The sequence below is a fragment of the Stylophora pistillata genome, chromosome 1 (assembly GCF_964205215.1).
Source record: "Stylophora pistillata chromosome 1, jaStyPist1.2, whole genome shotgun sequence".
Classification (NCBI taxonomy): domain Eukaryota; kingdom Metazoa; phylum Cnidaria; class Anthozoa; order Scleractinia; family Pocilloporidae; genus Stylophora; species Stylophora pistillata.
In genome coordinates this window covers 42,653,940-42,665,688 of record NC_142519.1, presented here as the reverse complement: position 1 = coordinate 42,665,688, position 11,749 = coordinate 42,653,940, and the positions used below count along the sequence as shown (strand labels likewise).

At 39.3% G+C, this 11,749-nt stretch overlaps 2 protein-coding genes across 2 annotated transcripts; one reads left to right on the top strand and one right to left on the bottom strand.

Moving 5' to 3' along the window:
• Nucleotides 1-2,189: 2,189 nt before the first annotated feature.
• Nucleotides 2,190-5,802, top strand: LOC148742637 (uncharacterized). The gene is made up of 4 exons (XM_088757868.1): nucleotides 2,190-2,666; nucleotides 2,852-3,007; nucleotides 3,082-3,212; nucleotides 3,317-5,802. The coding sequence occupies exons 1-4, from the start codon at nucleotides 2,257-2,259 to the stop codon at nucleotides 4,474-4,476; spliced, it is 1,857 nt and encodes a 618-aa protein (XP_088613994.1). The 5' UTR covers nucleotides 2,190-2,256; the 3' UTR covers nucleotides 4,477-5,802.
• Nucleotides 4,486-6,514, bottom strand: LOC111339784 (uncharacterized). The gene is made up of 2 exons (XM_088757870.1): nucleotides 6,117-6,514; nucleotides 4,486-6,022 (listed from the first exon to the last, which is right to left on the bottom strand). The coding sequence occupies exons 1-2, from the start codon at nucleotides 6,456-6,458 to the stop codon at nucleotides 4,856-4,858; spliced, it is 1,509 nt and encodes a 502-aa protein (XP_088613996.1). The 5' UTR covers nucleotides 6,459-6,514; the 3' UTR covers nucleotides 4,486-4,855.
• Nucleotides 6,515-11,749: the final 5,235 nt, after the last annotated feature.

The following is an 11,749-nucleotide window of genomic DNA, read 5'->3' as shown; positions in this document are numbered from 1 at the left end:
GATGTCTTAAAGTTGGAATAATTTGATATATCAGGATATCATTTCTACCAATTTGGAGCACTTAAATGTACTGGGTAACCAACTATTCGAAAAAAAATAGAAAATAGGGTTTTTGCAATTGTAAATATCTCCAATGGGCAACATTGTATGTTGTGCAGAACCATATTTCTGAAGTTATCCTAGTAAAAGAAACGTGCCCTTGCCCACATTGTACGCTTTTGTTAAGCTCTCAGTCTCAATGGAAAAGTTTTCAAGGCTGGAATGCCAGCTATACAGTGTTTCTTCATATTTTAGAAAGAGTCTTGAGTTTCTAGCACCCTTTCGCCCCTCCCCACCCACCCCTCCCCCCGCACTTTTCGGTTAAGTCTTTGTGGCATTGTTTAAGTCGTTTCCCCCTTTTGTGAATCGCTTCATGTGACTTATAAGTGTAGCAATAATCTTTGCTGGCTCGGAGATCGCTGAAGTCGCACATGTCTATCTTTTCCTAGACGGAAAGCTTCGTTCACCTCTGATAAATGTACATAAACTTGGCTTGCCGTGACATCCATCCTGTACGCTTGTTGCTTTAAAATCCAGTTATCCTATTTCCCTACCGAATCTTTCTTAAGATCTCATTTTTTGTCATAATAGCCCGAATTCTTTTCAACCTGGACGCTTTGGGGCTAAGAGAGAGAATCAGAAGAATTCGACTACAAGGATAAAGCTTTAAGGTGATGTAGAATTTGATCTGTAAATATATATGACAGACCCCTTTATAGGCCATCGACGGAAGTTGATCTTTATATTACCTCTGCGAGAAAAAGGACCATCTGCTATCACACAAAATTTGAAAACGGTATTTCATCGCGTTGGGGGCGTACAAGGTTGCTGAAGTTATATAATTTTTCATTATTTAACGGGGGAGGGGAGGGCAACAGCCATGTAGGCGTATTTTGAAGTTGTCGATTTATCGAAGAAAACAAAGCGCGATAGAACCTTTTGATAATTTTCGAAAAAGGTTCTACGAATTTTGTAACTGTCGGCGGTTTCTCGATATTTATGGTCAATGGCTTTTAAGTCTGGTCGGCTGAGAGTTTGGAAAGCGTACAATGTCGCGCACATTAGCTCACAGTGTACGCTTACCGGGCAAAAGAGAGCGTTTCTTTTAGCTGGGAGCTCCAAAATACGGTTCTCAATTAGTTTCAACAGATAAAAAATTTGTGCTTATTAACCGAGTGGTAAGGCCGCACGGGAAAATTTTGGCTTGAGGTCACGCGCGACATCCTCGCGCCAAGACCGAGTGCCAAATACTTCCCGTCTGTCCCGCCCAAACTCAGTCAAAATGAATTTTATCATATGACAACTATGTGTAAAAATTCCGAAAATTTTGTTTCGACCAGAATTAGACGCGATAGACGGGTGCACTCAGGACGACTACAAAAGCTAAATTTAGCATTTTACCTCAGAGATTTGATGAGGGGGGGGGGGGACTCTGATACGCCTATATTAAACCAGGAGCCTGAACTACTCGGGATTTTTTAATAACTTAGTGACCCTCCTGAACTGTGAAAGTTTGAGAGAAATCTGTGAGATGGCATGTGTCTGAGGAACGCTTTAAGACATCTTTTTGAATACAGCTGACAAACCTTGAAAGCAACCGTTGTAACAGCGCTGATGAACGTTTGTCTGCATTGAGCAACAACACCGCTAATAAAAAATGGTAATTGAACTGAGGGGAGTGCAATTTGCGTTGAAAACCGGCTCAGTACTGCATCAATAATATATTTGAATTGACCAAGTCCTGAGCCGGTTTTCAAATAAAAAGCGGAACTGGAAATGCTTTTACATCTTATTTTGTATGCAAAACAGAAATGTCTCAAAAAAATCTCACTAAAGCGTAGAGTGATGCCATTTTGAGCAAAAAATTATGCGATTTGTGAATAAATCGCACCAATTAGAGCCAATCAGATTACAGGGACCACCAGTGATTTCAAAATGGATGTTACAGTAATAAAAGCTGGAACATATCCACTACAAGACCACTGATGAACAATTGGATACAACCTCTTCAATACCGCTGAAACTAATGGCACAATGCGAAGTCTCTGACACTAACGGCCGAGCTCCTCGTGTAGAGCTTTTGCCTTAATTCTGATCAGGACAGTGAACCGAAAGGGAAGTCTATTCCTGAATTACAATATGAAATTCTCCATTTTCACATTACCCAAAATACCTTGCGCCTTGGGGGGTAACTTTGGAGCCCTAGTTACAAGCAAAATGGCGGCTCCAACCAAACAAACGGATTTAAAGCTACCAAATTGTTATAAAGATGCTTCTAAACTCACGAAACCAAAGCTTAAGGAAGTTTGTAGAGCTCTCTCTGTAGATTTTGAGAAAAACATCGGGAAGAAAGCGCTCGTAAACATTGTTTGCAACGCTTTAAATCTGTCAACATCATCCACGACCGCTACAAAGACCGAGAATCAGTCAGCTTGCTGGACTTTACCAACCATAGCTTATCTACAGAAGCAAAAAGAATGGAAGAAAGACTTAACAGGCATACCAATGCTCATGGATGAGTCAATGGTCAAGTCATATTTAATTGGAGTTGGTTGTGAAGAGCAAACTGCGCGAAAGTATAAGACACTTCGTGCATGGGAGCACAAGCAAGATGTACATTCTGTCAAGTAAGTCTGTGTTTTATGTTTGATTATAAAACATTGCAACTACACTTCAAGTGAGACATAATAGCATGTCTGAGAAAATAAACCCGTCTTCAAAGTAAAATTGCAACATTTTAGATAAGTTGAAACTTTGTCTTTATTCTGTCTCATTATAGTTTTGACCTTTCCTTTACTGTTTTGTGCTTTAGAGTTCATTTGCTACCCGATTTCCCAAGTCTTTGGGCTCTTAGAGGAATCTGCAACCCGTCATTCTCAACTGATCAGGAGGAAAGCAAAGTGATGTACGTTGTACTGGAAACCCAATCAAGCAAACCAGTGTTTTGCCACTGCACATGCACAATTGGGTAAGCTGGCTGTATTTATTTAAAAAAATGTCAAATGAAATTGATTACTTAAATGCCGAGCATTTGTTTTCTAGGTTGAGAGGGGACTGTAGCCATGTGGGAGCTATTCTCTTTACCCTGTGTGATGTAGTAGCTGAGGGAAAACAGCATCTTCCACCTGACCCCACCTGTACTGATCTGCCTTGTTCATGGTCAGATCCTAAAGGTATCCTGAAAATTAACTTTATAATATTGTGGATTATTATTCTATTATATGTCGGGATTTATTTTCTATTTTTCAAATGCATTTCTCTTTTGCCCATTTTACAGGTGCCAAAGTTGAACCTGTCATTGTAGAGGATATCAACTTTTATAAGGCCAAAGTAAGTAAAGAACCACCCACAAAGAAATTCCATCCATCCCCTTCTGTAACAGAAAGTTTCTATGGAACCACACAGCATGATAAAAGGACCATGGATGAATTAAAAATGAACTTAAAGAGAGACCTTTTCTATGCAAATCATGGAAACCCCATGCCACCTATATTCTACATATTAGCCCAAAAAGATATTCTACCCCAATCACCATTACAGCAAGAATTGCCTGATTTCTTGCCAGCTGATGATCCACATTTGGCGTACAGTTTTAATGTGGACATTGAAGACATCACCGAGCATGAGAATGTTAGAGCAATAGTAAGCCCTATCAAGTCAAATCCAGCTTCACTACATGACATCACTTCAAAAGCTGATGCAATTATTGACAAGCTCAGAGTACAAGATGATGATATCAAGAAGATCGAAAAGGCTACAAGGGATCAATCAAATTGTAAACAATGGTTTGTAGAAAGAACCCCTCGAATTACAGCTTCACAATGTAAACGAGCTTTCATGAAAGAGACAACTAGTCCCACCAAATCTGTGATTGAAATCCTTGGCTATAACAACAAGATTCAAACTGGACACATGAGAGATGGCATTTGTTCTGAAGGGGAAATCATTGAACAATATATGAAAATAACAAATAACAAAGTACAAAGATCTGGCTTTTTTGTGTCAAAAACTCATCCCTTCCTAGGAGCCTCTCCCGATGGATTGACAGATGATGATGGATCTATTGAGGTGAAGAAAATCCACCCACATTACAATGAGACCTTGGAAGCAGCATTGAAAAGACTACACATTGTCAAAGATGTAGATGGATGTTTAATTGTTAATGAAAACCATAAATATTACTATCAGATGCAACAGCAGCTGTTTTGCACTGGTCGGAGATGGACTGACTTTGTGGCTTCTGATGGCACTCACTTGTTTGTTAGAAGAGTGGATTTTAATGAGGATTTCTGGAATAATAATTTACCAAAACTCAAGAAGTTTTTTTACAACATACTTTTGTTAGAGTTAGCTTATCCCAGAGTGAAATATGGCATTGAAAGAATAGGTAAACTGGGAATTGAATTTTCTACTTTTGCTTCATTGAGACAAATTTAAAATTGTCTAAGTTAAGACTGTCACAGTATCTGCTTACATTAGTGTTAAGATAATAGGATTGCTGTTGTATAACAACAATAGATGTTGTCTTAATTTTTGACCTCATTGGGTTTAAATTTCCAGAAAAAATCTAATCAAATGATTGGATTACTTTTTGAGTAATCATATCGACTATCAAAATATGTTGATTATAAAAATGTTAATTGTGAAAATATTGAGGGGCCACAGCCAGGATGAAACAGGGTTGAAATTTGAAGTCTTCGTCATTTTAGCCAGAGATTGTTCCTTAAATTTGAAAAATGTTAATGTTCAAATTACAGCTGAAAAACTGCCCGTTTTGTATACAGATATTGTTTGTAATGAATCAGGTACTTTCCTCTTACTGTCTTAAGATAGGTGCTTGAAAGTTAACCAGATATGCACACACAGTAAAAATTTGTTCAGCTAAATGAGCCATTGAGAGTGGAATTGGTTTACACAGGATCTGAAAAGTTTTGATTCGTTTGATAGCTCTCTCAACGTGTATTCTTGCCTCTGCAATCTTCTCTGAGCGCTTTCCCTCGTGTTTTTTTAGTTGTGATCTGCCTGTTCCTTTAAAATCTGGAATAGTAACCTTCACTCCTTTTTCTTCCATTGCTTCATTGATATCAAATCCTCTGTCAGCCATTAATTCATCCCCTGCCTTTAGGGTAGCAATAAATTCTGCACTGCTTGCTGTGATGTGTTTGTCTGATGTCCTGCCTCCCCATGCTCGAGACACATAAACAATTGCTCCATGTGTATTTATTGCCACTAGAAACTTAAAGGTTGTATGACTCTTGTAATTTGAGTATACTTCTTTGCAGGCCTTTAATGAGGAGGGTTTCTGGGTAAAGATTTCAGTGCAATCCACAATAACTTTGAGGTCAGGGAATGATGAGAACTGATTTGCCTTTCCACATTCCTCATAGTCAGGCATTTGGCAGAGATCTTTTAAGTGGAAATACAGCAGATTAATCCATGCAGAAAAATTTTTGCTGACACTTGCTTCACTGATTCCAAATCTCAATGCCAGATCTGGCAGTGTAAGTCCTACTCTTAATCTAACAGCGACCATGAACAACTCCTCCTCCAATGGCAGCTTGGATGATGGCCCTGGTTTGTTTCCTAACTGACAGTCACGTAAAGCCATTTCAGATCCTCTCCAACATTTTTTTTTGTCTACACCAACAGCATTTAAATAGTTAAATAATGCTTTGAAGGTGTCATAGTTAGGGAGACTAGTCCAAAAATGAAATTTGTCATTGTCTAGCTTAATTTGATCCAATAAAAGACATTTTGCACGTAGCTTTTGATTTTCGTGCTCAAGTTCGCTCACTTTGCTCTGCAAAGAAGTGAGCTCTTGCAAAATGTCATCGCTTAATTCTCTTGACTTGGGATCCACCTGCGACTTGCAGTAGTCATGCTCTTTCAATGGGTGTTCTATTGGTAAACAAGCTCCCCATATTTCATGATCATCAACAGATTTGAATGATTTTCTTGGGCGACCCCTACTTTCCCCCGATACCTGAGAAAATGATAAAAAGATATGTTGGAAATAGTGTTTCAAGTATAAAAACTCAAACAAAAAGCACTTATCAAAGTCATCGTGAAGTACTTACACTGACTCGTTTGCGCTTTGGTTTTAGAGTTTCAATTGCAACGAAGTCATCTTTGTTTGTTTTTTGACTTGTTCTGGTCTTTCGACTTTCAATTTCCTTCTTGAACTCAAATATGGATGGATTGTAAGCCGAATGTGCAGGATCATCGGACTTTTCTCCTCCGACGAAGTGAGCTGAGCACAATCGAGTGTTGTCTGTTGGTGAAAAATCTTGTCGGCGAATTCTATTTAACCAAGCATTTCTTCGCTTAGATTCTTTCGGAATTCTGTAAAACTTGAGATTTGGGTTTCTTTTCCGATTATTTGAGCAGCTTGGAGCACAGCAAAAGTCGTTTTTTCCCATGTAAATTACGATGATATATAAGAGTTTTGCAAACAGATATGGCGTCCTTAGCTTTGTTGTCAGACTGGTTACCCCCCAAGGCGCAAGGGATTATGGGGATGTGAAAGAAGAGAATACTGAGTTTAGTGTCGAGCAATTTTGCCAAAGCGTAATTGTATGTTTGCGTTGCTGATAATATGGGGCGCATTGCCAACCGATCCTTGCGTGTCTTTGGTAAACCATATATACAAATGCACTAATCTGGAGCCTGTAGGGCGGACCGTATCTGTAATAGGCTTGGGTAGAATTCTACGAACAATAGACTCTAATTCTTTCTCTTTCTGTAGAAGAGGGTGATAATATGTTGGCGGTCTGCCTCTACCCGAGGGCCTTTCGAGAGGAACCCCCCGAAATTTACTTGAATCATTGATGGATGCTTCAGATAACAGTCCTAGATATTCGTACTTGTCTATTACGACCACTCCTGAACCTTTATGTGGTTTCGTGATGACGATGTCGTCGCGTTGTTTTAATTGATCGATGGCAAGCAGAAGTGTCTTGGAAGGTTTCTGTACTTTGCGCTGGATGTAGTTCAGTGCTACGGATCGTAAGGTCGCAGCCGCCAACTCTTTCAAATCATCGTTTCCGAAATGAGCTTCAAGGCTCCAGTAAGCCATCTCAAAGCTCGCTTTCACTTCAATCGATGACACCCATTGGGGAAAGGCAAATTTCAAGCCTTGACACGAGACCGGTTTCTGGAAGAAAGAGAGATCGTAGGAGGATATGTTCTGTATATGCTCATCAACATCCGTTTCTTTGTAGAGTAGCCTTGCAATCCTCTTTGTGTGAGTGCTCATGACCTCCTGATAGTGTTTGTTTCTAAGGTTGATCATTCTGCGTAAAATGGAGGCATAACGGAACAAGCTGCAGCTTCGGCGAATCTCGTCGTAAATGGAATTGATCTCGTGCTTGAGAGATGTACTTTGTTTGATCTTTTCTTTGAGCTCTTCTAAGATAACATTCCTTCCGAAGGTCTCCGATGACTGCTTCCATTTAGAGCTACTAGTTTTTTTTTTTTTTTAATGGCGGTTGTCTTTATGCGGTCCTGGGCAGTGTTTTAGGGGTTGCTTTCAAGCGATTTTGAGCGTTTTTGGGGCAAATGACGTTGAGCTTTCATCATCGGCGTTAAAGGCCGGTTGTCTTCTTCCTTAGACTATTTATCAACTGTTTGCCAGTGATTGTCTTGTAGCGTTCATCAGCGCTTTCATAGCGCTTATCTTAAGGCCTTCATCATCACTGTTGAAGCCCTTGTATCCAACCTTACCTAAGCGGTTCATAAGCTGTTGCCTTCGAGCGGTCTTACAGCGGATACGCTTCTGAACGTTTTTTTGTTCTTTTAGAGGATTTGCTAAAACGGTGTTGTAACATTGTATTGAAACAGAACCCGTTCTTAAGTATCGTTTTTATGGTTAAAATACAAGCGTTCATCAGTACTGTGATTGTTTTATAGGATTCACCAGGCACGTTGTAGTGGAGGTGTTTAAGCGTTCACCAGCGGTGATGCAGCACCGTGGTACCCATTCTGTATGCTTGTTGCTTTAAAGTCCAATTATCCTAAACTTACTGAGGCTTTCTTGAGATCTAATAACGCAGGGTGTTCCCACAATGCGTTTATCTTCCTGTCACTGTCAAACCTTGGGGAGCGTACTCGAATCAGATTTGATCTTACGGTACAACTTCAATGATTCACAAGTCAGCAAACATGTTCGCAATCGCCGTAAAGTCGCCCTTAAAAGTCACATGAGGTTATTCATAAGCAAAGGCGAGGAAACAACAGAAACAACGCCAGTAACATGAAGGCTGCAATTTAAAAGTATGGGAGAAGGGGGGAGAGGAGAGGTGAAAGAGTGCCACGCCACGTTGAAGAAATTGCAATTCCGTTGCAGAAACTCAAGACTCTTTGCAAAATATGATCATGAAGAGGCACAGCACTGCTGGCATCAAATCTTTGAACACTTGAACTTTTCCTTTGAGTCTATTGAGTGTACAATGTGGGTAAGAGCAAGTTTTTTTTTTCACTGCGACTGCCTCAAAATTACGGTTCTCAACGAGTTCCAACATGGAAAAATATGTGTTTGCTGACTGAGTGGGAGGGCTGCACGGGAGAACTTTGACTTGAGGTTATGTGCGAGATTCGCGCGCTATGATGGCCGAGTACCAAATATGTTTCCGTCTACCTGGACCAAACTCAGTCAATAAGCATTTTATTATATGACCAATAAGTGTTGAAAATTCCTAAACTTTTGTATCAACCAAAATAGGGCATGATAGATGGGCGCGCGCAGGACGACCCCCAAAGCTAAATTTAGCTTTTTACCCTAGGGATTTGATGTGGGGAGTCTAATACGCCAGGGAAAAGGCCAAGAGCCTGAACTACTCTGGATTCTTGAATAACTTAGTGACCCTCATAAACTGTAAAAGTTTGAAAGAAATCTATGAGATGGCATTTGTCACGCCTGCCCGGTCCTCGCGTGAACAGACTCTTAAGACACTGACTACAAGAACGCTGATGTACGCTTTAAGACATCTTCAATACAGCTGATAAACCGTGAATTCAACTGTTGTAACAGCGCTGATGAACGCATGTATACAACAGCTAGAATACCGCTGAAAAAACCTAAAACACATGCACTACAAGACCACTGATGAAAGATTGAATACAACCGCTACAATGCCCCTGATCCCAACTGCACAATGGAAATTCTCTGACACTAACGGGCCGCTGCACTCCTCGAGTAGTGCTTTTTGTATTATTCTAATCAGGATCGACAGTGTTCCATTTAGTTTAAGTCTTTTTTTATCCTACAGTGATCTGACGCGAAACTGATTGTTCCTTGACTACAATATAAAATATTGAGTTAAAAAAGTAACTATGCAATTCGCGCCTGTCGAAATTTCCAGCTTAGCCAAATATCACTTTCACTTTGCTTATTTAGATATGTAAACTTCCAAGCTGCTTTAAGTTCCTCCAGAACTCACAAAGAAGATTCAACTGACACAAATGAAATATATACTGAATTTTCATTCGAGCCACGAGCACAAATTCTATCTAGTATTGACTATTCAAGAATGAGCCATTTGTAACTCCTCTTTATGTGTTTTCAACTGATAGGATACATCAAGATGTGATAATTAATTTTTATTTCAGACAAGAAATAAAGAACTCACAGCGCCGCTGTGAGTACTTTATTTCTTTGCATCTTCGCAAGCATTGATGCCAGCAAATACACTTAGTGGTAGATCCTGTAACTTGTTGTTGGACAGGTCCCTATTGTCAACAAGTCAACAGAACAAAGCGTATTCTTCGGTAGAGATGTTCAGGTAACAGATAATTTGTTAGAAGAGAATATATTCCTTTATCTTGAAAGTGCCCTTAACCGCTTTAAATTCAGCTTACCCTTTTCATGTCCCTACAATTCAAATCAATGAGTGATTGATTATCGGTAGCTGAATGTACTTCTATTAAATTAACGATTCCATCAGCTGAAAGGGTAAACACTGTGGAGTCCTAAGATGGACTTTTATGAGAATGGTAGGTGAATGACAGTCACTCTCATCTTGAATCACACGCTCAGCACATTAGTTTCTCGATGTTATATTGCAGTGAGTATTTCATGTTATATTGCAGTGAGTGTTTCATGTTATATTGCAGTGAGTGTATCATGTTATATTGCAGTGAGTGTTTCAAGCTCCTGCCGAGCTGAGGTCTTAGAAAATATTCCAAAGAGTGCTTATCCATACCGCTCCGTAAAAAAAAAGCCGAATATTCTCCGAAAAGTACATGGATGCATTCTGAAGACGACATCGAAAAGTAACTACACGCAAGTTAAATCAATTGAGAACTGTTTTGACGAAATAACTGTTCTTTGTGTGCATTTTCTAGCCAGTCCACAGTTTTCATTCTGTATTTTTTTAATTGATCCTCCCGTGAAGAAACCATACCTCAAAGAAGCCACAGGGGCCCGCTTAGAAAATGCTTGTAACTGACAAAATGATTCTTGAATTAATAACGACTTAAAACAAGAGAAAAGACTTTGAATGTGTGATATGTTCTTCTGAATTCTTTTATCGTACAAGAGCAAACTTTCATAGTACACAGAAGGTAAAATTTGTCTCACCCACTCCAGATTGCAAGGGTGATAAAAAATTCAGAGATATAACATCGTAGAATCGGCTATTCAGTGAAATATAACACTTAAGATAAGAATACATCATTAAATATTCATTGGAGGAGAAATGGTAGTAGTTTTTGATGTAGAAGAAAAACTTGTAGCTAAAAATTCTATTGTCATACAACTGATTTGCGAGGCTTTAACAGAAATGCAGCAATGTATTCTTGGGTACCGAGATCCTCTTCTTCCCATGGTTTATTCAAACTCTAAAATGTTGTCATTTGAGGCCTGGATGCTCAGCGATGACAATTCTCCGTAAGGTCATCATTTTTCATCCATACGCGCCTCGTAACAGTTCTTATATTTCGCTCAAAACTTGGTAAATTTTGCCGATTTTAGAGAGAAATTAAGTCAAATTTTAAGAAATGAGTATTGAATAAGCGTAAAAGGCTTAAGGGTGTGAAAACAAAAACACAATAAAAACAAGTCCCCACATCAAATCCTTGTTGCAAAAGGCCAAGTTTAGCTCGAAAAATGCACTTCCAACAAATCTCTCTCACTCACACTGACAGAATGCGATGGATTTTAATCCTGTTTTGTCTGATGCTTTTTTGAACCTTTAGAAAACGATCCCTTAAAGTTGGAGTAATTTGAATAATTATTTCTGCCAATTTAGAGCAGTAAAAATTAACTGGACTATCGCAAATATCTATGGCCAGTGGCTCCTAAATCTGGTGGGCTAAGAGCTCAGAAAGCGTACAATGTGGTGCACATTAGCTCACATTGTACGCTTTCCGAGTAAGGACATTTTTTTTTTTTAGTGGGCCAACTTCCAAAATACGGTTTTCAAAGAGTTCCAACAGAAAAAAAATTGTACTTATTAACTGGTTGGTAGGGCCAGACGGAAAAATTTTGGCTTGAGGTCACGCGCGACATCCTCGCGCCATAACCGAGTGCCAAATATATTCTCGTCTGTGCCGACCAAACTCAGTCAATAAGCATTTTATCATATGACCATTGCATGTTCAAAATTCCGAAAGTTTTTTTTCAACCAAAATTGGACGCGATAGACGGATACACTCAGGACAACTACAAAAGCTAAATTTAGCATTTTACTCGGGCATTTGATGGAGGGACTCT

Coding starts and splice junctions, on each gene's coding strand:
- LOC111339784 (XM_088757870.1), bottom strand. CDS start 6,458: ATGGGAAAAAACGACTTTTGCTGTGCTCCAAGCTGCTCAAATAATCGG. Junction 6,023..6,116: donor CAAAGCGCAAACGAGTCAGT/GTAAGTACTTCA, acceptor TCATTTTCTCAG/GTATCGGGGGAAAGTAGGGG.
- LOC148742637 (XM_088757868.1), top strand. CDS start 2,257: ATGGCGGCTCCAACCAAACAAACGGATTTAAAGCTACCAAATTGTTAT. Junction 2,667..2,851: donor CAAGATGTACATTCTGTCAA/GTAAGTCTGTGT, acceptor TTTGTGCTTTAG/AGTTCATTTGCTACCCGATT. Junction 3,008..3,081: donor CACTGCACATGCACAATTGG/GTAAGCTGGCTG, acceptor TTTGTTTTCTAG/GTTGAGAGGGGACTGTAGCC.